This window comes from Myotis daubentonii, chromosome 8, assembly GCF_963259705.1.
Source record: "Myotis daubentonii chromosome 8, mMyoDau2.1, whole genome shotgun sequence".
In the NCBI taxonomy this organism is placed as follows: domain Eukaryota; kingdom Metazoa; phylum Chordata; class Mammalia; order Chiroptera; family Vespertilionidae; genus Myotis; species Myotis daubentonii.
The window spans coordinates 66,143,212-66,170,709 of NC_081847.1; the positions used below are offsets into that span (position 1 = coordinate 66,143,212).

The window sequence follows — 27,498 nt, forward strand, 5'->3', positions numbered from 1 at the left end:
AGATGGGAGGGTTATTATTCCTGACTGAAGGAGAAAGTGATGTCAACACTATAGACACAATTCCTTAAAGTAAGTCAAGCGAAGCCTTCAGTATGTAACTATACAAAAACTTTTATTCATTTGCACTAGGGTTGGGTCCACTGCCAACAGGGGACCTCAGTGCCCAGAAAACTGACAGTCAGTACCAATCACTTTGTAGTGGACATTCACTGGGGGACGTGCCGGAGAAAGGTCCAGCAGTACGTCCTCCTTCAGGAGGTCAGTGAGGTATGGCCACCCTGGCCAACAGGCTTGGCTCCTTGGAGAGGGAGGGGATTTCTGGAGGACCTGGAGGCTGAGGTGCCACATGAGCACAGAAATTGTTTGTGAAGCAGCACAGAGTTCTGTACGAACCATTTATAAATGGGGCCTAAATTCCTTCAGCTAGAGAAGCACTGAGCAGGAGGGGATGGCACCTCAGAATAGGACAGAGAGGAATCACAATTGAATGCTAGGTCACTCCCAAGAGCCCAAGTCCAAACACTCAAGAAACAAAGAAACACAGGATGGGCAGAGTTTGGATGATTCCAAGTCTGAGAACCAAAGTAGCATCTTAATAAACACACACTTCAAAAGGCATAAGGCAAACACAGCATTTCTGAGTGATCGTGTCCAGTCCACTAACCAATTAACAAATAAATATGTGCAAGGTTATCAACTCGTCTCCTTTTGCAAGACAGAATTAACACTGCAAAATACGTGGTGACATGATATGCACACCTTCAACCTCAACAAAAACATATACATGCCATCATTACAATCCTGCACATAATTTATAGTATTCTGAACATGACTTTATAAACCATCGTCAAATTATTATTAAACATTAGTACCCAAATACAGAATTTTAAAAAATTATTTTGAATGTTTTAATTCTACCATCTCCAAACTGTGAGCTCAAAATTTGGTCTACACAGAGGGCTCACAAACAGGGCCCCTGATATGTCCACTTCACCTCAATAATTTCCTCTCACACCAGCAGCTTGCCTGGACTGCCAGAACATGGATGAGAATTCGGCTTCCTGTGACAAGCAGCCCACTTCTGCCCCACAGTGTGACAAAAGTCAACCCCGCTACAAGCACCATTCAAAGGGGTGGGAAACAGCCTGTCACATAGCTCTCAGAAAGGGAAAGCAGGGCATTTAGATCTCTCTCAGGGCAAATGCTGAGACCGCAAAGCTGAAAGACCCCTTCTGGGTTTACTACAGATACAGTTGTATTTCACTAGGGGACCTGTTCTCTATTTCCTGCACAAGTCTGTTTTTGTAAATGCAACTGGTGCTCTATGGCTCAGATGAATGGGACAAGGGATGTGCGCACACAGGCACAAGTACAGAAGAGGGGTGTGCTTTGCTAGGAAGGCAATCTTTGCCTCACTGAAGCACTTTGCTTAGACAAGGCAGTTTTAAACAGAACGGCCCCTAACTGGTTCCTGATAGAATGTAAGAAAAAACATGTTCAATGAGTGTACCCAAAAGTCTCTGAAGAACTAGGCTGGCCTTCTGAGCAGAAACCAAGTGGGCTCTCAGCCAGGCCTGCAAGACCACGTAACAGAGTCTCTAGGGGACACAGATGGGAGGCGTCGCCCTTGGGTCCCCCAGTAGAGGGCAGCTTTCACTGCAGGTCCTGTAGGTTGACAGTGCTGCCTGTGCTGTGCGTGTCCTCAGGCCCAGAAGCCCCTCCGGCAGCAGGATGCACCTCCTGCAAAACCAAGCAGAGTAATGAGGAGGTCAGAAAGGGGGGGGAGGGGGGGCTGAGGCAATACAGGACCACTCACAGCCTCACAGCCGCTCACCAACTAGCAGCATAACCTGCAGGGCCAGCCAGCCAGGTGCTTCTGACTTTTCTGTTAAAAACTACTCCACCTCTACCTTTTAGAGAAATGTTTCTACCTCATTAGATTCAAGGCCATGATGACCAGCGTTTGGCTATTTGTACCCTACCCGATTTCTTTAGGAGTGATCTTGTGAATGGGAACACCAGGCAGCATGTAGTAGACACTAAAGGGGCTTTCTGGATGTCCCCACTACAGCAGTCTGGGAGCTCCCACTTCATATCAGTGCTTTAGTCAAAATTCATTTTTGACATTAAGGAAAATGTTTAACCCTTTGTACACGATAAGCGTCTCTAGACACTTTAAAAACTCATTTTTCGTGAAAATTTTCAACTGAAAATATTCAAGAACACCGGAACTGTGAGTAATATATTTATTTTTATAAGATTCATTGCAAATTTATATTTTTAATTAAATTCAAAATATCGTGGCGTGTGGGATGGTTTCCGTTTTGGACGTGTGGCAGTTATTGATAGCCCAATTTCTATTTGTACGGATTTTTAAGTATATATTTAAGCCTGTTAGAAATTTAATAAGCTAAATACTTTCATTATTTTATATCCAAATATGAATTATCCACAGCCACCTATGCCCAGCTTATCCACTTAAGAAAACTAATTTGTCTGGGTCTATTTTTCCACAGGTTAAAACTAACTTCCCACTGAAGGAAGTGACTAGAATTTCTCAATATAAAATATTTTAAAGAGTATGTTCACCTTATTTACAAGTAGGAGCTACAATGACAACAAATTTGAGCTTTAGTCTTATCCTTTTATTTTCTGGCCATTTACCCACCTTTTCTAGAAAGCGGCAAACATCCAGGCAACCAACCCAATGGATCTCCACCCGAGGCCTACCTCAGTGCCCAGCCTCTGAAGCTGGAAGCTTGGTGATAATCTTACTAACAAACCCAAAGACGTGTAAAGCATCAGACCTGGAGGACATAGACGGGCACACCAATGGCGAGCAGGGGGTGGAAGGTGGAAGACTGCGGGCTCAGCACCACAGGCAAGACTCCTTCACCTGAGGGGCCGTCCTGGGGAGGGAGGCAACAGCACATGTTTTATTAACCAGGCACGACAGCATTCCTACCTCAGCCTGAGTAGGTCTATTAATGCCACATGCAGGACTGGTCCTACCCCGTGTATCAGGCAAGGCACCCCCTTGACCCAGGTGAGGCCCGAGAACCCAGCAGCAATTGGCATCAGGGGCTGAGAGCCTCATCTCTCACCCTGATCCCAGCCTAAGGCCCAGGGGGCTAAGCTGGAGCTGAACCGCCTGCCGTCTGGCTGCTCCTCCCTCCCAAGCCTTTCTTCTGGAATTTTCCTGTACTCTCCCACACTCAACTACCTCCCCGCAGTCCAAGTGCCAATTTCTCTCCTGTGGGTTGTTCTTGAACTCTGACGGAGGCTCCGGGCACCCCTCCCTCAGTGTCTCACTGCTCTCCAGCAGCCTTCTCAGACCACACAGGTAGGCTCATCTCTGCCTTGAATCCAGCCCTCAGTCAAGCTGGGACTATCAGGCCCCTAATTGTCCAATTCAGAAAAGGGAACTGTTTAACACTCCACCTCTCATCTGCATGTCAGCCTGTGCTCATCCACAGCTCCCATCACTCAATCCTGGTGCCACCATCACTCCCATCAGTATCTCTCATTCCTTCCAGTCTCAAGAACCTTCTGTATCAAGCACTGAGCACTCACTATCATTCCCATCTTATATGTGATAAGACGGAAGCCCCAAGTGCTTAAGTAACTTACCCAAGACTACCCTAGCTAGTAAGGGAAAGATAAAAGATTAAAACCCAGGTTTCTCTACCTCAAAACTGACATCTTTAATTGGTGTTCCTTAGAAAAATAACCACAACTCCTTTTCCAACTAGCTCCAGTGGAACCAGCTTCCTTACAGTTGCCATGTCAAAACCTCGAGTCCTGCAATCTTCACTTGGGATCTGCTTGCTGGCTTTGACCATGTTCAGAAGGCTCAGACTGGGCCCCCTCCACTACCTTTATCTTGGAAAAATCTTTCATTTCTCTGCAGGCAAATCCCGCCCCCACAAAACGCTCACATCTGCTTCTGGTTTGCTACAGCCGCATGGCCATCCACTGGGCCCATCTTCCAGGCGCCCTCAGGCTCTGCCCAACCCATTGCTACCTCTCTTTCACTTATCTGAACCCTACAGACGCTCCATAGCCAGCACGGTCCTACCTCCTTCATGAGCCTCTCCCAGGACTAGACTCCACAGACTGGACTCCCTGCTCCCTCTTCCAGATCAGCTCAGGACTCAGATGTTCTATGACATCTCTAACTGGGACTCCCCGGCCACACAGTGCTCTTTGGCCCCAGAGTACCCAGGACACAGAAGACTGCTCAGTGAAGGGGCAGGATGTGATCGGGTCAGGTCAGAGGGGCATATCCTCAGCTTTTATATCTTTTCTGTTCTAAAACCCAAATTACCTTACGTCTCTATCCTGCCCCTTCAAAAATGAGACTGGAAATAAAGTTGTACACAGAGGTGTGGAGCTGAATGTGTCTAATGAGCATTCGTGGAGTGGCTGCCAGCTGCAGAGTCTGCTGGGCCCGGGGCATAGTCTAAGAGGTGGCTGGCCCTGCCCTTCAGGGGCTCAGTTTGGTAAAGAATGAAAACGGGGAAAAAAAATAAATTAAAAGCTAGCACCTTTACTAGATAAAGGCTACATCCTCTGGAGTGCTACCAGCAGTCTCCAGAGATGAGGATGACTAATGCAGCCTGAGGAAGCCCCTGCACCCCAGCCCTGAAAAGAGAAGCAGGGTCTGGGGAGGGGCAGGCAGCGTGAGCCAGGTGCCACAGCATCCAAAGGCTGCAGTGCCTGTCTGTGGCCATCCTCAGGCAGCCCATGCAGCTCAAGACAGCTACAGGGGGCCTTGGAATGAAGCAGGCATGTGTCTACACCTCACAGGACTCCCAGTACGTTACAGAAGACAGAGCACATGGGAAGGGGGGACCAGGCACATATAGAGAGTTCTGACACAGATGTGTCGATATTAATGAAGATAAAAGCTTGAACAAATGTAGCTCAGTGGGTGGGATGAAGGGAGAAGCTGGGGTTATGGACAGATGATTTAGGATATAAAACAGGACTTGGAACAGTGGTAGAATGGCCGTTCACTGAGAGAAAGGAGCACCCAGAGACAGAGCCCTGAGTTTGTGCCCACGGCTCTCACCAGGACACCTCCGAGCCTGCCTCCTCCCAGCTCGATGGCTCTTACCTGCAGTAACTGGACCGGAACACACTGCACCCCAGCTGCTGGAGCTGGTCCTGGCAGACCTCCGCCGGGCACCACAAGGTTCCCACACAACCAACCACTCTGGTTTGCATACAAGTGAGTAGGAGTGACTTTGCCACCTTTCATTTTTCTCTGAGTAGACCCTGAGGCTCCTAAAATGAAACAAACCAACAATGCACTGTACATTGTGCTGTTCAGGCCCTTGCCTTCACAGAGGCCACACTCTGGGGGAGTCAGCCTTCCCATTACCTGTCACTGCACAGCCTTACAGAATTAAAATTACTGAACAGGGATGATCATGAGGTAAGAGGTGAAGAAAACAGGAGAAAGATTAACAAACTCCTATGTGTCGCTTGGACAGACATCAGACTTGTGAAGGTGGAGACTCTTCCTTACCCTCTGACTCCACAGCTACAGGCGTGCAAGAGATCTGAGACCACTGAGCAAACCAACCATGGGCGCAGCAGAATCACGGACAAGGAAGAGGAAAGAAAACAGGTAATCACACCCACCCCTTGGACACTTCGGCACATGCTAAATGGCTGCCATGTTCTTCAGGCTATTTTTGTACAGTTTCCTTTACAAAAATCATCCCTTCATAAAAATAGGGTTTTTAAATAATTAAGTACAAAGAAGAAAGAAAAATCCTGACACTCTGGAAAGGTTTTTCTGACACTTGCCAGGTTTGTGAGCAGCAGGAAATCCGAGGCAGAAACCAATGGCCTAGATTCAAAGCCTGGCTCGACAACTGACTCTGCTACCTATGTTTCCTTCTAGGGCCGTGGTCGGCAAACCGCGGCTCTTTGGCCCCTTGAGTGCCACGTGCGGGCAGTACAGTGCAACTGAAACTTCGTGGCCCATGCGCAGAAGTCAGTTTTCGGCCCGGGCGAGTCTATTTTGAAGAAGTGGCGTTAGAAGAAGTGGGGGGTGTCTGTCGGTGGGGCAACGGGAGACGCGGCGCGAAGGAGGGCACGTGATTCATGCACGAGTTGAGTGAGCCAGTCAGTCAGCAGTCTCATTGTGCAGTGGTTAGTGCTAGTCACGTCCACAAATCGCGCGCAGGTGACAAAAGTACCTACTCGAAGCATAAAGTTACCTGTATTTTTCCAACCAGCTGCAAATCCTACAGGTATTTTTGTCATCAATTTAAGAATTGTAATTATTTTGTGTTGGTGGCTTTATTATTATAAAATGAAACATTTTTTAGGTGCCCTGTTTGAGATAGCTACAAAGAAGAAGCGACGAAAACCGTGAATTTAAAGTTGAATTTAAACTTGAATGTACCTACCTATATAGTTTAAGTTTAAAAAATTTGGTTCTCAAAAGAAATTTCAATCGTTGTAGTGTTGATATTTGGCTCTGTTGACTAATGAGTTTGCCGACCACTGTTCCAGGGTAAAGAACCTGAATAGACACTTCTCCTAAAAGGACATACAGATGGCCAATAGACATGAAAAGATGCTCAACATCACAATCATTAGAGAAATTGAAATTAAAATCACAATGAGATATCACCTCACACTTGTTGGGAGGGCTATCATCAATAAACCCACAGTTGGCAAGAATGTGTGGAGAAAAGGAAACCCTTTTGCACTGTTGGTGGGAATGCAATAGACTGGTGCAGCCACTGTGGAAAGCAATATGGGGTTACCTCAAAAAATTAAAAATGAAACTGCCACTTCACCCAGCAATTCCACAGCTGAGAATTATCTGAAGAAACCAGAAACACTAATTCGAAAGGATATATGCACCCCTATGTTCATTGCAGGATTATTTACAAAAGCAAGTATCTGGAAACAGCCCAAGTGTCCATCAGTAGATGAGTGAATAAAACAGTTGTGATACACTTTACACAATGGAATATTACTGGGCCATCAAAAAGAAGGAAATGGTAGGTAGGTAGGTAGATAGATAATACATACATACATACATACATACATACATACATACATACGGAAATCTTGCCCTAGCCGGTTTGGCTCAGTAAATAAGAGCATCGGCCTGCGGACTAAAGAGTCCTAGTTTAATTCTGGTCAAGGGCACATGCCCAGGTTGCAGGCTCGATCCCCAGTGGGGGGGTGTGCAAGAGGCAGCTGATCAATGATTCTTTCTTATCATTGATGATTCTGTCTCTCTCTCTCCCTTTCCCATCCTCTCTGAAATCAATGAAAATATACACACACAAAAAGAAGGAAATCTTTTCCTTTGCAACAACATGGATGGACCCGGAGAAAACATTATGCAAAGTGAAATAAGCCAGTCAACGATAAATACCATATGATTTCACTCATATGTGGAATCTAATTAACAAAATGAAGCAAAACAGAGACAGACTCATAGAGAGCAAACTGACATCTTTCAGGGGTGGGGGGAAGGTGGAGGGATTGAGAGGAAAAAAAAGAATTCATGGCACATGGACAATAGTGTGGTGAATGTGGATGGGGGTGAGGGGTGGGAATTGGGGGTAGAAAGACGTGGAGGAGGGGTAAATGGTGGACAGAGACGACTTGGGGTGGTGAACACACAATACAGTGTACAGATGATGTGTTGTAGAATTGTGCACCTAAAACCTGAATATTTTGTTAACCACTGTCACCCCAATAAATTTAATAAAAGGGGGGTGGAAGATATACTATAAAAATATATTTATTCACAATGAAAAATTTTCATATTAATAGTAAAAAGCAGATAAAAATATGCAAGTGCCATTTCTTCAAAATTAGGCTGTTTATACACATAGGAAAATGTTTAACATCAAAACATTAGAAGTAATTTTCTGGAAACAGCCCAGTAATTTTCTGGAGCTGCAGGGGAAAGTGCATAAAAAATGCATCTTTATTTTTTCCAAAGAGTAAACCATTTACTGAACACTAGTCCTTTGCTTAATGACTTCTGTGCCACACTCCAGCTGTCCCCATTTGTCCTGCTGACCAGCCCTCCTCCAGGGCACCGGCCAGGCTTTCATCACCAACATTCCTCAGCATGCCTAGGTCACAGCACAGTTCACTGTCTCCCCACCTCACTGTTTCTCCTTTTCGAAGCCTGCATGGAGATTCTCACTAAATTATTCCTCCAGATGAATTTAAAACTTTAAGCAGGACCTCATTCAGGCCCAGTATACTGTATATTCATTGCTGGTGATCCCAAGATACTTTATTACTTTTGTTATCATTATGAGATCTATTTTATCCATCTCTACCCACTGGCTCAGTCACCACTCTGATCTCAGCTACTCTCATTTCCCTGCTGCAGGAAAATGAAGAAACCTCTACCTGCTCTTTTTGCCCCTAACTTCCCCTCGCCCCCCTGCCAGAAAAACAGCTGGAACCATCCCTTAAAAAATATCACATCACCTTTTAATTATGCCTCTGTTTTCCCATCTGACTCTGAGTGAAAGCCAAATGACAATGACCTTGAGGCCCTAAGCAGCCTGGCCTCCCACAGGCTTTTTACTTGCCAAAACTTTCCCCTAACTGGCTCTGCCAACAACCACCTTTCCACCAACCCTCTCAGGTGTTCATCAGGAGTCCTTCACCTCCTGCATGTGCCACCTTCCCTGTGAGGCCTCTGTCTACCTTTTTAAAACTGGAAACCATCACAGACCCCTTTCCTTGTTTTGTTCACATTTATCACATGATTTACTGTTTTATCAAATGCTCCACCCCCACCCCACCTCCAATCAGAATGCAAGGAGTGGTATCTGTGTTGTTTCGGACACGCAGCAGGAATATTTATCAGAAGGAAGGCGTCCCCATCTCATTTTCTCAGTCAAGTTTTATGTCTCCTCCATTCAGGTTCTACACAGTTGTGAAATTTCCTCCCGGATATTTTGTAATTTTTGTTGCCATTGTGAGGTATTTTCTCCATTGCATTTCCTAATTAGCTACTGCTGCCATACAGGACACTCCAGGTGGTTATATGTTTTATAACTGGCCACTTAAATATCTTTTAATTCCTAATCGTTTTTCAGTTGATTTTGGGGGGTTTTCCAATAAACAATCAAATCATATTTAAGTTATTGTATGTCTCCTTACCTATGGTTCTTATTCTTTCTTGCTTTATTTCAATACAAGAATCTCCAGAACAAAATTAAATACCAAAGGTAATAATAGTAACAAAAGTAATTCTTATGTGCATCTAGAATGCCTCTGTTAGCTCGCCATTAAGTATAATTTTGACTCTTGGTTGGGCTACAGAATCTTTATTATATTCTATTTCCATCAATAATGGATATCAATTTTTTAAAATAAATACAGAATCTGTTGAGAAAAATAATAAAGTTCTTGACCGACCTATGATAACAAACCCAGTAGCAACATTAAATCATCCTTAAGCTATGGACTAAACCTCACTGTTCAGAATATAAGGTTAAATATATTGCCAGATCCTGTGTTTTGAGAACATTTCCATCATTTCCATCATCAATCTACAGCTCCCATTTTGGGGAGTATCTTTGTCAGACATTGGTATCCAGATCATGGGTGTTCCCTATTTTCCACAAAAGTTCTAGAACAGTGACTACTATACATGTTCCATGGACAAGTAGAAGCTGTATAACCAATGGCAAGCATGAGATTCTGAAATACTAACTTCATCCACAGTTATTGGTGATTTTTGAATAATGATGATTTGTTTTCTTGAAAAATATGCATTTTGTTGCAAGCACTCCAATTTATTATCATAGAGGTTACATGATACTCAGTTATTTTTCCACTGAATCTGTGAAATTTAATTATGCCTTTTTTTCTTGGTAAAACTGCTCAGAAGTAGAAACTGACAAGTTAGAAGCTGTATCTACATACGATTTTTTGTTTGACCCACACAGAATTTTTAAAATATGAATAGGTTATCATATTTCAGCATCAAAATCCAGATTTCTGGATTAAATTTATTTCTTCTTAAATTTATTCTTTTCCCATCCATCCTGCAATAACAGCTTATTCCACTTAGCTTCCTTTCTCTTATTTAATAGGAAGGCACCCACAGGCTTAAACTTGCAACTGGCTTTAGCCACATCCCCTGCTTTTCAGCCTTAACAAGTGGCTAAGATTCAAAGTGCTTTAAGCATTTTACCTGTATTATCTCACTTAACCCCCACAAGAATCCAATATAACTGCTTTTATTACCATTTTACAAGGGAAACAATTGAAGCACAGAAAAGCTGCTTGCTCAGAATTCAAACTTTTAACCACATGCCTATCTATCTTTTCTATAAGTATTTGTAATTAGCTTTTACATCTTCATTAACCCAAGAGTTTGGTAAGTTTTCTTTTGTTTTCCAAGTAATTTTTACTTCCTATTTTACCATAGTACGGTCAAAAATGTATAGTCAGGCTGGGGGTTTGTGCCTAAAGACTTTGTAATGCTTTTCCAGATGGCCTAATTTGTTCAGTTTAATTTCAATAAATATTCCATAGTCATGGAGTAAGATATACTGAATCAACTTTACTACTCCCATTGTAAATACCTTTCAGATCTTTTGCCGTTTGATCTGCAAATAATGAGTTAAATTAACCACTTCGGATGTTGCTAGGTTTTTATTCATGCAACTCTAGATTTCCATAGGTTTTTACTTTGTATTGTTAGATATTGTAAGCCTTCATATAAATATTCACATAAATGGTCACAAGTCGCCTAGTATTATATGTGAACAGCAACCAAAAACAGAGACAATCTTCTCTGCCTCACGTGCTCATCTTTAAATTGTATGTTTCCAATGCTAGTAGTATTAACCCTGCTTTGTGATTTTTGCTTGCTTTTCTTTTATTTTCTTATCTCAGTTTTAACCTTCCTAGATATTTCTACCCAGCATGTGCCTCCTCTAGACAAGACATAGTTGGGATTTTGCTCTTTGACTCAGTAAAAAAAAAGTTAGAGGAGCTCTGGCCAGTGTGGTTCAGTTGGTTGAGAATCATCCCATGCACAGAAAGGTCACCAGTTCGATCCCCAGTCAGAGCACGTGCCCAGGTTATGGGTTCCGTTCCCGGTCAGTGTGTGTTCGGAGGCAACCAATCAATGTTTCTCTCTCATCAATGTTTCTAACTCTCTATCCCTCTCCCTTACTCTCTGTAAAAAAATCAATAAAATATATTTTTAAAAAACAAACAAAATAAAATGTCAGAAGAAATAAACACAGTCCCAAGGGTTTTGGAAAAGGGAATGTGGGCCTATATTTACATTCCTCCATCACAAGAGTGCTTTGCAATGACGGTATGTAGGTGGCAAAATGTGAGCTTTTGAACTTAAAGAAAATTCTTCTACTATCTTCACATATGAAGGCTGAATACTTGACAGGTCCCATAGAAGCCTATAGAATGTTTAAAGCACTTTGACCACTATTATAATATGCTAAGAAACCAGCTCATTATTTTGAAAACTCATAAACAGAAATATTTAGACATTTATTCTGACTTTCCTGTATGAACTGTATCAGGGTAAAAAAAAAAAAACCAAAACAAAAACTGATGAGAAGTTGCTCTTTACAGAAGTATTCTAGCTAGTAATGAGAAAGGAAAGACAGAATATCATCTTTCTGCAACCTCTAATAGATCCAGTCACTGATCATCAACGACTACTAACAACACAGGACAGACCACCCCTTGCCGAAACCGGTTTGGCTCAGTGGATAGAGCGTCGGCCTGTGGACTGAAGGGTCCCAGGATCGATCCTGGTCAAGGGCATGCACCTTGGTTGTGGGCACATCCCCAGTAGGGAGTGTGCAGGAGGCAGCTGATCGATGTTTCTCTCTCATCGATGTTTCTAACTCTCTATCCCTCTCCTTCCTTCTTATAAAATGGATACATATGTAATACTCTTTGTAATACTTTAAGCAATAAAAAAAAAAAAAAAAAAAAGACCCCCTGGAAGAGCCCCGCACTGCAAGAGAGTTTCGCTAACCCCCAGGCTACCCCAAGAATCAAACTTCAACCAGATCAAACCTACTGGTGTAATTACTAATTTATAGGAAACACTGAAGACAGGAACCTGTTAAACTACACTATACTGAATACAATCAGCAAACTCCACACTGGCCAAATTCTTCAACAAATACACGGAGAGAGAGAAAAGAAGAAACCTATAGATATAAAAGAAACTTAAAAAACATGTCAATACACAGTAACATATGAGCCTTATTTAGATTCTGATCCAAACAGTTATAAAAACATTTATGGGATTTGAGACAAAAGTTGAATACTTGCTAGATATTGATGTTAAGGAAATCGTGTTAATTTTTAATGAAGCGATGATAGTATGATTAATATATAGCTATTTTTATTCAGTGTCCCTGAAAAGATATAAAAGATAATGCTGAAATATATTTTTAAAAAATATAAAACCACATGTATAATGCTGCTTCAAAACAATGCAATGGATATAACATGTATTATATTCCTAAATGTTCATAGTATTTTTTTCCCCTTCAAGCTGAGATTACCTATCAGGTTAAATAAATTAGTATTTGGTTTTCTTCATCAACTTTGCCTAATTATGTGCTGAACTCTTTCATTCTATAGATCACCACCACCATACTTTCTTTTATTATTATCTCTAAAAAGTCCTATTTGGGTACTTTGTGAACTGTATGGTAACCTTTCTCAGTCACAATAAACACTGATATATACAACATTCTTTATAAGACAATATTTGCTTTAAGAGAACTGATCAAAACAGGGAGTTGTTATTATTTTAAAGAAAAAGCCCTATGTTAATAAGTACAGAAAGACATAAAATTATATTGCTAATCCTACATACCTCCTGACATTTTATAAATACATTTTAGATAAATATAAAAGACAAATTAAATATATAAAATAATAATATTAAAAAGAATTCACTGTTACCTTTACAAAAGAATTTACCATAGTTTCCTTTAAGCACTACATCCCACTATTCTACTTTCAGGATGGATGGACAAATAGGCACATGAGGCCACAAACTAGCAAGCAGGTCTTGTTGGGTCCACTTAGTGTTATTTAAAAATTCAAAAAGTTGTTGACATTTTAAAATTAGATTTCAACATAAGTTTGAACTGGGTGCCCTTAATGCCTCATGCCACCCAGGGACTGGCTCTGTGGACAGCAGCAGCCGGTCCTCAGCATTTTCTTAACGCTAAGCTCAAAGGCCAGCAGCCATTAAGCATCAGATTTCTACCTCTATTTTTCTGACACCTGGTCTGCTTTGCTCTTTACTTTGCAGCCTACCTGGTAACAACCACTAATATTCACTCCGTTTTTTTAGGTAAATAAAATATGTCCACACTGATGCTGAGAATTTTGCTAGGAACTCTTTTTTCCTTAAATTCACATAAAACTAAGGAGTTGATGAAAGGGCATTTTGAGCATAAAAGGAACACAAAGAACATAGAAACACCCATTCTATGTGTTTCTTCTGTCCCTAATTCAATCCCAAAGTAACACTCAGAACCCTCACTCCCCCAGCACTGCAGCACACACAGCCTCACCTGCATTGCTCCCAGTTCCTTTCTGCTTTTTTTTCTTGGCTAGTTGAATGGCTCGGGAATCAGTTCTTGCTGAGCCCCCACTTTCCTGAGATCAAAGAAATGTGTGTCAGTCACTTGACCCAAACAGCAAAGGGAGGGTAGCAAAGGAACTAGTGAGATGTAATAACTCTGCTTCCTGAACAGAGCGGAGTCCAGTACTCTTTGAGAATCTCCAGCAAAGGCTCACCAAGAATCAAATGCTACATCCAATTATAATGATGGCTACACAAAATCAGAGTTGGAACAATATACATAATTTTATTATCCAGAGAAGCCACGTTTATTCCTCCAAAGTCTAAAATACTAAAATATTTTACACAGAAACTCTTAAAAAATGAATTATATACTTCTCTGCTGTCTGAAACAAATAACCACCCTTCCTTCAGTGATAATTTACTGCAGCATTAATTCACTCCAACATTGTTCAGAGCCTGCCACACAATACTTGTATGGCAGACGTGGGGAGGTCCTATCTCATATACCCACTGCAGAGGCCGCTCTGGCGGCAGGTGCTTAACTCAAAACCTTACATACCAAAATAATAATTAGTTACTGAATTCAGGAAGATTACTGAGGGAGCCAAATAGTATTTAAATGGGACTTCAACTGTTGTAAATTTGTGAATGTTTTTATAAGAAAAAGTTTGTACTTATCACTACAAAAAGAAAAAGAACACCCCTAAACAGCTCATGGCATACCTGTAACCCATTCACCACACACCATCTGTGCTCAGAGAATCGAGGCAGCCCGTCACTCAGCTAGCAAGAAAATGAACAAGGGTCAGGATCATGGTCATGGTGGCTCCTCCTACCTCCACCCACAGTTACTCAGGTAGTGACTCCCCACGCCATCTCCCTTTCTGGCCCAGGCACCTGCACACCTGGCAACTGCTGCAGCCACCAAAGCAGAGGTTAGCACATGTGGCTATGCTCCCACAACAAGTGAGACACCAGAAAAGGCTTGTGACAGAGCTGCTCTCAGACTCAGACATAAAAAAGCTGGCTCTATGGTATATAAGTTAATCACATCCCTCAAAATTGATCCTAATTTAAAGGATTAAACATTTTTTTTAAATGTGGTAAAATAAGATTTAACATTTTGAACAATATCACCATCAAATTTAACCTGTGTCACAGAGAAAAAACCTATTTGATCATTCCCATCTGAGCCTGAGGAAAGTCAGATTCAAAGAATCTTTAAATTATTTTTTAAATTAAATTGTTCAATGTATACCTGACAAATATAATTAAAGTATATTCACTGTCAAGCTTCAATACTGTAGAACTACTCCCAACTTTCCAGAAACAAAGGTTCACAAACCACTCCCTTTTCCCCCTTAATTCTAGTGTTGTTGTTTTTTAATTGTTTTGAGTGATGTTTAAGTTTTCATTAAAATTTTAAAGACAGTTGATGTCATGATTCCTCTTCCTCTAGTTATGAGTAAGTCTAAGGACTTGTTTTGTGAAAAGCACAAAGGCAGGATATTTCAACACTATGAAACACTCCCAATTTTTTCAAGAAAAGAGACACATTATCACACAAAGAACTCAAAAGGACCTTAGAAATCATCTAACCAATCCCCCTCATTTTAGAACTGAGAATTTAAGGCTCAGACAGGTTAAGTGATTTGCTCAAGATCGTAAAAATGAAATCAGTTCAGACTCAGGATCAGAATTCAGATTTCCAAACTTGTAGTCCAGGGCTCCATCCTTTTGCAAAGAGTAAGAAATGTCTACACATAAATAATTCATCCAGAACATCCTCAAAATTGAGTGTTTAAGAGAAGCAAGCTAGGTGGTAGTGACTGAAGATAGCACTTCATACCAAAGAGAAGTTGCCAGTCCCTGCACTGAGGCCTGTGTCTTTCTGAGGACTATGCCTTCCTGGAAGGCTGGAAAACACAGGCCAAGGTACCTCTCTGTTTCGTTCTTGCTGCCTGACAGCACCAGGGCCAGGAGGCGAGTCTGGTTCCACTTTGATTGAAGTCAGCAGTTCTGGGACACTGGTGTTTCCTGGTGGGGTGCTTGAAGAGGTCAGTGTGGTGGTGGTCGCTGGTAAACTGCTGCTGGAGGTCAAAGCCTTTGGGTCCTGACCCAAGTTCTTCACAGGCAGAGCTACCAGACAGCCTAATGCTCCTGCACTTACAGTCTGCACATCATCCATAGTGAAATTGCTTTGCTGAAGAACTGTGGCTGCTGTCCCGAGAACAAGAGGGCTGTCCAGGCTGGAAGGAATGTCATTGTGGGCCACCAAGACCATCGGCCCTAAGGAACTATTATTAGGGAGGTTCCCTCTGAGAGAGGAGCTCACAGAAGTCACATCAATAGTCAGGATTCCAGAGGTCAGCGCCTCGTCCGAGGCCCCTGCTGCACTACTCCCATCAGCAGGTGCATCAGAGAACAGCGCGGCCAGGTCAATGTTGTTGAGCTCATTTTGGCCTGGGCTGCTTAGTTCACTGCTGAGAGGAAGAGAACTTGGAGCTCCTAGCTGAGGGAAGAGATCTGAAAAGGAATGAACGCACTAGTTACTACATGCCCTTAAAGATTAAGAAGTTTTATTTGTACTCAAGATGTTAAGCAACCCATTAAAGGCACCATCTACTGCCTTCTTCCTGCCCCTGCTGCGTGGCACATCGAAAATGGCCACATGCTGAACGAAGGTAGCATGATGACATGTCAGGCATTTTACATGTTGTCTCAAATCCTCAAACTGACAGGGATTTCTCCAGACAGAGGAAGTGACTCGAGTCTAAATAACATTTTCTGAAGTCACATTAATTGGTAACAGGACTTGAACCATGTCATTCTGGCTTTAAATCCTGTACTCCTTCTGCTATACCACAATAACTACACCTGAAAAGATTAAAACTTTCCATGGCACACCAATCTTCAGACGTCAGATACAAAGTGAATTCTGGTGCTGAGGATATTTTTGGAATCAGCTTGTATCAGCTCATTCCTCTTCAAACTCTATGCCTCACTCATCAACTAGCTGCCACTCTAAAACAAATTTGAGTCATCTGGGGTGATCAGTGGTGAAAAATTGGGTCTGTGGGACCCAGCTCTAGGGAGCTGCAGAGAACTGAGATTAGGTCCCCCAGGCACTCTGGAGGTGAATCCCTTCCCCTTCCACCATTAGAAGTTGTATTCCCAACTTCTAATACTCATCCACCCACCCCTGCTATGATCATTTTGAGGGTGCAGAGTCTGTCTGATCAACTTTGTCCCTCAACACTAGGCACAGTGCCTGGCCCTTAAGCAGCATTTAATAATTATAGTACAAACAATTCCAGTAGATCCCTCTTCATTTTGTCTTATGTACTGGGCCAATACTATAATTATTTATTTGTTATCCAATTAAGTAACTTAAATGATCAGAACACCCTTGGGGGAATAATGAACATTACCATAATTTTTAAAAATTTCAATGAATATTCAAGTCGGGGGTTTATACACAAGTGCACACAATCACCCCAAATCCGAAAACAAGCAAGGACCCGATGTTATTCTTTCTTAAGAAATTCCTGCCTGCAGCTTCTAGAATGTGCCAGGGTCTAGCCAGAGGGAAAAGGCTCTCAGTTCCTGGCTCTGTTCCTTCCACACCAACCATTAAGCTAATCCCAAACTCATACTTTCTGGTTGTGGACACCACATCAGCGTGCCTATTATATTTTTCATGCAAATCTATGAAAGAATCTACTCTAGGCGTCTGCCCCCAAAATAAATTTTAAAATAATCAAATTTAGAATATACTTTCTTTAGTTGTCATATTACTTCATAGTTAAAAATAGGATCAATATATTATTGCGTCTTCATTAATTATCTCTTAGTACTAATGAAACATTTGAAAGAAAATGATAGTGATTCTTTGGAGAAATTAAAATAAAAACTTGTCTGTCTCAAAACTTTCCAAAAACTCCCTTGACAATCTTGAGGATTCAGCTCCCTATAAAACGATTAATAATAATCTCAGTGCAAATAGATACTAATTTGTTCATAAATTTCCTACTTAGCATTTTAGTAATTCTAAATATATTTACTGGAGACCTGCTATGTGTAAGAGCCAGGTATTTTTAAAAAATCACTAAATAAACATTAATTAATAGAACATCTAGCCTAAGGTTACAATCATGACCTTGCTCCAGTCCTTCTTTGCCTATGTGACCCAGGCAAATCCTTCTCATTTCCACCTCAGCCTCTTTTGTCAGTGACAGAGTAATGCGGAACCCCCAATCCTGGGACCACTGTAAGGAAGAACTCAAACTGCTAATCCAGAGACTGCCATAGCCCCTGGCAAAGTCAGTCCCTAGTATATAGGGTTCCAAAGCATCTATTTCTCCCAAGGCAAGCACTGAGCCAACACCTGGTCATCTACCCCTAACTTGTGACAGGGAATAATGACACACAAGTAAGTCAATGTCACATCATAAATGCGGTGTGGAAAAAAGGCACCACAGAAGCATCTGAGAGGTTCTCACACCCAAAGCAAAAAACAGTGCCGTTGCTGACTTTTGAATGAGCCAGGCTAGGAAAGGGGAACGAGCAAAGAGGCTGGGCGCATGGTATCACAGAACACCAGCTCAGAGCTGGGCAGGTAGAGACAGAGGCAAGAACCTGTTCTATCACCGAGAGCCTCTGAACAGCAGCATAAGGCACTTGACAAGCTTCTGTGAGCCAAGGAGACAATCTCTACCATGAGTCCTCAAGACACCTAGTGTCTAGAAGGGCAGCTTCTTTAAATACAAAGCTGAATAGCAATCACTGTTACAGCCAAAAGAGGGAAGAAATGACCACACTAAATAGGATTAAAAGAAGCCAAAGGACAAATATTCACTGAACTAAACTACTCATCAAGCTCTGCTCTAGGTACTTTAACTCAACATTTCAATCTGAGAACCACTCAAATTCTGTGTTTAAAAGATGAGGAAACCAGGGCTGACAGACCTGTGCCCTGCTTAGGATCACACAGCTGGGAAGTTGGCTGCACCCCAAGGCTGGTGCTACCTGTCACACAGGTGACAATGAGCAGGGCCTGGTTAACAACATGCTCAGGTAACTCTATGGCTAGCCAGGATTTCACTGGCTAGGACCTGCCAGGCACAGCAACCCCTCCATGCCCCAGAGATCAGGGTGATGTGAGCAGGGGAGGCAGCCATGTAGCAATCCAGACCCCTCAAAATCCTAACTGTAGGACTGTGCATGTGGCCTCAAGAGGCGGGATTCTAAATTCCATGCCACCATGTAGCCAGATGAACAAGCCCTTGTGCGCCCAGACTCCCCCTCTGGAGAACTGTCATGGTTCTTTCTCAGCCCTCACACCCCTGCCTTGGCCACATCCTGAAACACAATTCTGTTCTTGTTTTCAAGGACTTTCCTCAGCAGTAGGATGGAGAAGAGACACAGAGTGTGCTCAGAAAGAAAGATAGGACTTAGAAAAAAGATCCAAAGACAGAAATGGTGGAGAAGCAGGCTTTGAACTTAGGACAGAGATCACAGGGGGATACAGATTTAGGAGACATGTGCAGGAAAAGCCAACAACATGGAATACTGAACACAGGAAAAGGCAGCAACATGGAATACTAAACACTCTTCAAGGTAAGCACTTCAGACAAGGATTAGTGAGGCAGAAGCAAGTGGCAGCAGAGTCCAAAGAGGCCACTAGGCTTGGCAGCCATGCTCCCTGGGCTGGTAAGACCTCACTGCACTATAGAGTAACTCAACCTAGGACTCAGCCAACTTGTGAAAGGAGCTAAGGAAGGAGTGACACCCTTTTGCTTCTCTGACACAGGTCAAGCTTACACATCTTTGTAGCTCCCTAAGAGGGTCATAAATCAAGCCGACCTTGGTGCCGGCTGTGCTGCCTGACCACATGTGCCTTCATACTGTGCTTGGAGGTGAAGAGTCTATTACAGCTGGACACCGGGCAACGGCTTTTTGGAGCAACCACGTCTTGCAGGTGTTTCTTGGAGTGAATGTAGAGACTGCTACGCGCGGAGAACCTGGCACAGCACCCTGGAACAAAACGAATGATAAGTGTTAAACCTATAGATTATCAAGGAACCAATGCTGACATTTCCTCATCATCCTATCTAATAATAGACAAACATGGTAATTAGCCATACCTCCGCTACGCTTCCCATTGGCTAATCAGCAGAATATGCAAATTAACTGCCAGCCAAGATGGTGGCCGGCAGCCAGGCAGCTGAAGCGAACAGGAGGCTTGCTTGCTCCAGTGATGGAGGAAGCCAGGTTCCCCGCCTGCCTCGGCCTGCTCTAAGCTACACTCTAAGCAACAAAGTTGCAATTATAGAAGCTAAACAAGCTCCAGATACCTGCTTTCAGCCAGCAACGGCCTCAGAGCTGGAGCCGGGCCTCAGAGTTAGAGCTAGCTCTCAGCTCCAGTGACAGCTATAGAAGGTAAATAAATCCAAGAATAAAAAAAAGAAATAAAAAAAGGAGAGGCTGGGAGCTTCAGTCGCCAGCCAGCCTGAAAACGGCCCTCAGGCCCTCACCCAGACTGGCCAGGCACCCCATTGGACTCCCACCCTGAAGGGGGTGTGACCAGCTGCAAACAGCCATCAGCCCGTCATCCAGGCTAGCCAGACACCCAAGCGGGACCCCCACCCTGATCCGGGACACCCTTCAGGGCAAACCAGCCGGCCCCCACCCATGCACCAGGCCTCTATCCTATATAGTAAAAGGGTAATATGCAAACTGACCCTAACAGCAGAAAGACTGGGAATGACTGGTCGCTATGACACACACTGACCACCAGGGGGCAGACGCTCAATGCAAGAGCTGCCCTCTGGTGGTCAATGCGCTCTCACAGGAGGGAGCTCTGCTCAGCCACAAGCCAGGCTGATGGCTGCCAGTACAGCAGTGATGGTGGGAGCCCCTCCTGCCTCCTCAGCAGTGCTAAGGTCTGCTCCCCGCTGGCAAGTGGGCATCCCGAGGGCTGCCGGGCTGCCAGAGGGATGTCTGATTGCCATCTTAGGCCCAATCCCCGGGGGAGCAGGCCTAAGCCAGCAAGTGGTCATCCCCCGAAGGGTCCCAGACTGCAAGAGGGCACAGGCCTGGCTGAGGGACCCCTCACCCCGAGTGCACAAATTTTTGTGCACCGGGCCTCTAGTCTATATATATAAAAGCCTAAGCAACTGGTCGCTATGACACGCACTGACCACCAGGGGGCAGTTGCTCAACGCAGGAGTTGCCCCCTGGTGGTCAGTGCGCTCCCACAGTCAACCTCCCCTGGTCCCTCCCCTCCTCCCTCCCCCATCGGCCCTGATCAGGACTGGACTGGGAGAGACAGCCCCTATCGGCCCTGAGGCCAAAGGACCCCACCCATACATGAATTTGTGCACCGAGCCTCTGGTATCAGAATAATGAGACAATGCATGCCCATGTTTTGGCCACTAGCAAGGGACATACACTGAATACCTCTTGGAGCAGCACCATAAGAAATTAAATTTGAAAGCAAACTCTGTTTTAAAAAGGAGATTTGAAGTTCCACATCATTTGTGTGTAAGATGTGTGACCCTGAACAAGTTAACTCTGATCCTGTTTCATTGCCCATTACACAGGGCTGCTGGAAAGATTAAGTTAAATTAAGTGTTAAACAACTCCTTTAATGTTCAAGTGCTAAAAAATTTATACTAATCATCTCTATCAAGCTACTACTAAAAAAACAGCCATAATTCTATGACATTTAAGGTTAGAAGCTATCTCAACAGATCTCTAAGGCCTATTCCTCTCATTTTACCAGTGAGAAGTTGATGCCCAGAGGGACCAAGCAGATGGCCCTAAGTCAGGGACATAAGCCAAGCCTGGAGCTGGCACTCCCTTGCTGACTACTCAACTGCTTAACCAGTCCATAAGACCGCAAACCTACATGCAGGTCAGAAGGAAAACAAGACAGATTCAAAAATATAGCCACCTTCCTTCATGCCCTGATTTTCCACTGTTGGAGCTCTACACCAACGTTTTCTCACTATCTGAACAAAGAAAACACAAACCTTCTCACTGATGGGGTTCTTGGCAGCTCATGACCTGGTAGGGACATGTACACAACCAGCTGTCCTCACAGCCACCAAATTAAACAGGTAACTAACTAGAGCCACAGATCTAGTAAGTGCACTGCAGGGCCAACAGTCAAAACAGGTCTGATTTTGAAGTCTGTTCTTTCCAATACAATGCTCTCAAGATACAGCAATTAACTAAAAACCAAGTAAATCTAATGCTACAACTTATACTCACCTTGCCCTTAGGCAACTAAAACTTACCTTTAAACAGCTAAAAATTACAACATCAATGTGGATATGGTGCTAGTTTACAGCTCAAAATAACGTATTAAAATCTACCTTCCACAGGACACTCGAACGGCTTTGTGCCCAGGTGGGTGATGCTGTGGCCTTTCAGATGCTCTGCTCTCGTGAATGACTTCCCACAGCCTTCCACAGGGCAGATAAACCTCCGATCGTCATCGTGTTTCCTGCCAGGACAGAAAAACATGACACGGATTACTCACACAGCCCAGAGGCACCAGGCCTCAAAGGTGATTCTTTGATTAAAATTCTGCAAAATATACCAAACTACAAATGCTTTGCATTAAAAAAACAAAACACTTTTATCAGTACATTTCAGAGAACCTTAATTGTGTCTCTAGCCCACATGGGCAGATTTGCAATTTAGCCACCCTGTAATTAGAAATTCTACTTTACTTTAATGACCCAGCGGACCCCAGAGTCAGACACAGAAAAATCAGTGCTGCTTCAATCTAGAAAGAGCTGAGTCTCAATGTACTGATAAAGCTACCTCAAGTTTAAGAATCCCAATAATAAACAAGCTTCCCAATCCACAGAGGGCAACAAGAAGTGTGCACAGAAAATCCACTAAAAGGCAAAAGGACCTTCTCAAGCCCATGCATAAACACTGTCTTTTTCTGAGTAACATATGTATATTAAACACTCAAAACTCCAGCTATGCAAGCATGCACAAACTGCCCAACCTCTTGAGTCCCACTGCGAAACAGAGAGTAAGAACATCAGAGTCAGAGTTCTTGGGAAGATTACATGAAATACACAGATGTGCTGAACAGCACCTTCTTATAGGCTAAGCCCTCCAAGGTCGTCATTATCACCATGGAAAGTTTGTATTGACATGAGGAAAGCTTATTCCACACCATAATTTTCTTAAAAGTATAGAATTGTACACAACAGGTACCAATTAAATTTAAGAACAAGTATACAAAGAAAAAAACTTTGGGTGACTTTGGGTGATCAGGATTCTCAGTGTTTTCCTTCTTAAAGCTTTCTGAACTTCTAAATTATCTACACTGGGCTTTCCTTATAACTTAAAGAAATCTGAGATAGTTTATCCATAGGCTTCTGCTACTAAGAAATAATCCATTCATTTTCAAAACTTGTAATTCAACCAAAATGTATAAATTACCTTTTGTGCCTCAGGAGTTTAGACATGCTGGTAAAGGTCCAGCCACAACTGTCAGAGTCACAAATAAAAGGTCTTTCACCTTAGAAAAGAAAAAGTTACACCAAGTAATTATAAATACAAGCTACTACAAAGACAGATCTTGGATCCAAATTACATTGCACTCCCTAGCTCATTACCTGTATGACTTCTCAGGTGAATTTTCAGGCGACAGGCTTTGTCATACTGTTTGCTGCAACCGGGAAAGGAGCAGGAAAAGAGTTCCTGTTCTCTGAAGTGGGCTCGGTTATGGGAAAACAGAGCACTCACCGTGATGAAGGTCTTCTCACAGCCTGAACAAAGAAAACAAAAACCTGCTCACTGGTGTGGTAAAATCACAGAAGACAGCTACACTAGCCCCATCCAGGACACTGCTGGCACTGAGGCAGACGAGGGACAAAATGATTCAGAAGCACCTCTGGAAAGTTACTACCATTGACATCTGGCTTTGCAGTAGCTACAGTAGGATTGGCTAAGAGTAGCCAACAAGCACACGAAAGCCATCTGTTTTAAAAAGACTTAGAGATGAAGGATCTGATCAAGGGAAAGTCCTCCAATCGCAGCCACCTGCTCCATTCTGTGGCACAGGTCTTGCATACATTTTGAGAACTCAAATGTCAATGAGGCCGGTGTGAAATCCAAGAAAATCCAATGGGAGAAATTAGATACTAAGGAACAAGATTTTGTCTGTTAGGGTTGGGCTTGGAAGGGCCACAAACCATCGTAATATCTGAGACCTTCAAGCCCTTGGGGTGATGCTGCATCCTCTACACATATAATGTCGTCCCTGATATCCTCTGCAACAGGCAGCCCCCACCTGACATCTGGCTTCTCTTTCTCCTTTTGCCCATTTCCTGAAGGCTCCCTACTTTGTCAAAGGAGGTTACTGGAGTCATCTTCATTCACATGGTCTTTCCCATCACCTCCATCCTCAGCCCCCAGGTGAGCCACCATCCAAAGGAGCTTGCCTGAGCAACTCCCAGACTTTCCACACCAATTGTTATCCTTTGACAAAAACATCCAGTGCTCAAATAGGGTGGAAAATATCAGGCTGCAAGATGCCTATCAAGTGTCTTCATAGCAGCTCTTCTCAGAGCCTTTAACATGCTACCACAGCGCCTGTGAGCCACCCAGCAGATACATGCTGCATAGCACCACACAGAAGTACTGGCCCAAAGAACCCTGTCCCTGGCAACACTGAACTGGGAAAATCGACCTCTCTAAATGCCCTAAAATCATACTCTTTGCCATAAATCTACTCTTCCCCAGTTCCCTTCCTTTCCCTGTTTTGGGCTTTGGTGAAGTCATACACTTGTTCAGATAAATCCAAGCAAGCTAAATCTGTGCCTCCATAGAACAAACCCCCATCGACAAACCAGCCCTTTATTCTGCCTCTGCATCTGGCGCCCCCTCACCATTCCCACTGCCTATCCCTAGGGCAGCCCTAAGGAAACTCAACCTGGAACATTTCACTGATCCCTCTCCTGCTTCTACCCCATCTCAAACACTGACACCCCACAGATCATTGAGCTCAAAACTTCAGGAAGACCTCCTGGCCTAAAGCAGGCTAGACCCCTGATTTTCCTAGTAGTATACTCAGAATCATGCCCTCTGTGCAGTCTTCAAGCCACAGTAGATTCCCAGAGTGTATGACAGAAAGAGGTTTCCAATCAGTGGCCTGAAGCCACGTCCTCCAGGAAGAGGGCCACATGAAACCATCTACAGCACATGGGAGGGAAACTCTAGAACCTGCTGGCATTTTGCGTTTCACTCTTCCAAGCTCTCTATACTTGAGTATATTTTATATTTTACATTAGGAGAGCATCGAATGTGTGATACACGTCAACACACCCATGGGACTCACGTTAGGCGTGCTTGCCTTTCTGTTTTAATGAGTTGGTGGTGGAAGGTCCTTCACCCTCTGCTTGGCCCTCCCACACCCTCCCCAGCCCACAGGCCCTGCCTCGGCCCTGCAGCTTTTCCCACCAGCAATGCCTCCTACCCTACTTCCCCAGGCCAGCTCCTTCCTAGGAAGGAATTTTCTCTTCCCTGGGGCACTCTCTCTCAGAGCACCTACACCGCCAACCCCGGTAAAGAATTCACGGTATGGAAGCCTTATCTCCCCGCCGCTGCAGGCAATCACTGTGGACAAAGAACCTCGGATTTCTCTTCCACCTTGCTCGGCCTCAGTCACTTCATCTGTCACAGGAGGGTAATTTTAAGAACTTGACAAAACTGTGAAGTCCAAAGAATAGTATAAAAGGCACAGAATCGCCCTAACTGGTTTGGCTCAGTGGATAGAGCATCAGTGGATAGATCATCAGCCTGTGGACTGAAGGGTCCCAGGTTTGATTCCGGTCAAGGAATCATGTACCTTGGTTGCGGGCACATCCCCATCAGGGGGTGTGCAGGAGGCAGCTGATGGATGTTTCTCTCTCATCGATGTTTCTAACTATCCCTCTGCCTTCCTCTCTGTAAAGAATCAATAATATATACATATATGTGTGTGTGTGTGTGTGTATTTATTTATTTATTTATTTATTTATTTTTAAAGGCACAGAATCTGTGCTACACCATCTTAAGGCCTTACATCTGGACAGCTCCACCAATTGGTGTGCCCCACGAGTATCTGAGTGAATGTTTCTGAATGAGGAGACGGAGGAAAACAAAGACCTGTCTCCTAACAAAACTCTGGGAAGACGGGTTCTCTCTTTCACTAACCAGAAGCACCTTCAGAGCCATCTGCTGCCGCCACCCTGGGGAAGGACAACTGTGATCCCCTGTGCGAGCTCGCGGTCCTGATCCCCACGGCCAGGCAGGGGGTCAGGTGCCCCGGGAACAGCTAGGACACACACACCCAGCACGGGAGAGCTCCCGTCCCCGCCCCTCGCACCTGGCCCACCGAGTGTACACCCTGCCGGGCCCCGCCACCACACCCACTCGGAGCAACTGGAGGGGGCCCTGGGGCCCGGGCGCCCGCCACCCCCCGCAGCCGCCCGCAGGCCCCGGGTTACCGGGAAAGTCACACTTGTAGGGCCGCTCGGGCTCGAAGTGGCTGCGCTGGTGAGAGCTGAGCTTGGCCTGCGTGGGGAAGCGCTCCGTGCACACCTCGCACTTGAACAAGTTCTCCTGCTCGTGGCCCTTCATGTGCGCCTTGAGGTTGTACACGGTGGTGAACTTCTTGCCGCAGCCGCCCACCGGGCAGCCGAAGGGCCGCAGCTTGTCGTGCGACTGCAGGTGCCGCTTGAGCTTGTAGGAGGTGGTGAAGGCCCAGCCGCAGCCGTCCAGCGGGCACTTGAAGGGCCGGCGGCCCTGGCTGCTGCCGTGCGTCAGCAGGTGCACCTTCAGCTGGTGCTTCTTGGCGAAGGAGAGCGAGCACTGCGGCTCGGGGCAGCGGTAGCCGAGCGCGCCGGGACCCAGGGCCCCGCGGCGGCCCTCGGCCGGGCTCGCGGCCTCCTCCGGCGGCGGCGGCGCGGGCGGGCCCGGGGGCGGCGGCCCCTGCGCCGGCGGGTCGGGGGGCGACGGCTGCGAGGCCAGGGTGAGGACGCCGCGGTCCAGGCGCACCAGCAAGTCCTGGCCGCCGACGGCGACGGTGTCCCCGAGGGCCGCCGCGCCAGGGCCGGGGGCGGCGCCGCTGGAGCCCAGCTGGGGCCGGCCGGCAGGACTCGCGTCGGCGCCGGGCTCAGCCTCCCGCCGCCCGGAGGCCTCGGTCGCGGCGCCGCGCGGCACTTCCAGAAGCACCACGAAGGAGTCGTCGTCGTCGTCGTCCTCGAGGGGCGGCGGGCTCGGCCCGGGACCCGCCGCCGCCGCCCCGGCCTCCCCTCGCCGCGGCTCCGACCCGCCATCTTCGGGGCCCCGCAGCAGCAGCAGGCGGCGGCGCGCGGGGCCCTGGATGGGGGGCGGGCCTGGGCCTCGGCGGAGTCGGCCGGGGCCGCCGCCATGTTGGGCCCCGCGCGGGGTCGGGATCGGGGCAGCGACCAGCGCCGGGAGATCCATCTTGGACCCTGCAGGGGCGTCGCAGCCGCCGCTCGGAGGAAGCGCGACCCGCCCCGCCCAGCCGTGCGCGACGCCGTGCGGCTGCCTGGGAGAGTCGGCGCCAAAGCCCGGCGCGGAGCAGGACCGAGCGCGCGTGCGCGTGAGCCGCGCGGGGCGGGGCGGGGCGTGTGGCCCCCTGGCACGTGACGTCAGGGACAGCCCCGCACGGCCCCCGGGGAGCTGGGCTGGTCCTCTGCCTCCAAGTTGTGGTTTGAGCGCTCGCGAGAAGGAGGCTAGCCTGACTTATGGCAATCCCCTTTCATCTGGGGAATGGGTGAGTCATTGGGGACCAAGCCGGGCACCCGGGCGTGTGCCCTCACCAGGAATTGAACCGTGACCCCGGG

General features: G+C 45.4%; 1 protein-coding gene across 10 annotated transcripts in view; it reads right to left on the reverse strand.

Annotated features, from left to right (window-relative positions):
- Positions 1-27,256, reverse strand: part of ZXDC (ZXD family zinc finger C) — a 48,050-nt gene extending 20,794 nt beyond the window's left edge. For 2 of the 10 annotated variants that reach the window (XM_059706746.1, XM_059706750.1), the window contains exons 1-8: positions 26,134-27,252; positions 23,260-23,412; positions 23,084-23,162; positions 21,994-22,124; positions 19,478-19,648; positions 15,462-16,138; positions 14,336-14,395; positions 13,599-13,683 (exon numbers count right to left, since the gene is read on the reverse strand). In XM_059706746.1, coding sequence (XP_059562729.1) covers positions 13,599-13,683; positions 14,336-14,395; positions 15,462-16,138; positions 19,478-19,648; positions 21,994-22,124; positions 23,084-23,162; positions 23,260-23,412; positions 26,134-27,115 — 2,338 coding nt within the window. In that variant the 5' untranslated portion in view covers positions 27,116-27,252. Of the gene's footprint in view, positions 1-91; positions 1,741-2,807; positions 2,910-5,119; positions 5,290-12,027; positions 12,423-13,598; positions 13,684-14,335; positions 14,396-15,461; positions 16,139-19,477; positions 19,649-21,993; positions 22,125-23,083; positions 23,163-23,259; positions 23,413-26,133 lie in introns of those variants that run through there. The other 8 variants (XM_059706741.1, XM_059706742.1, XR_009454163.1 and 5 more) reach the window with 8 other exon arrangements.
- Positions 27,257-27,498: the final 242 nt, after the last annotated feature.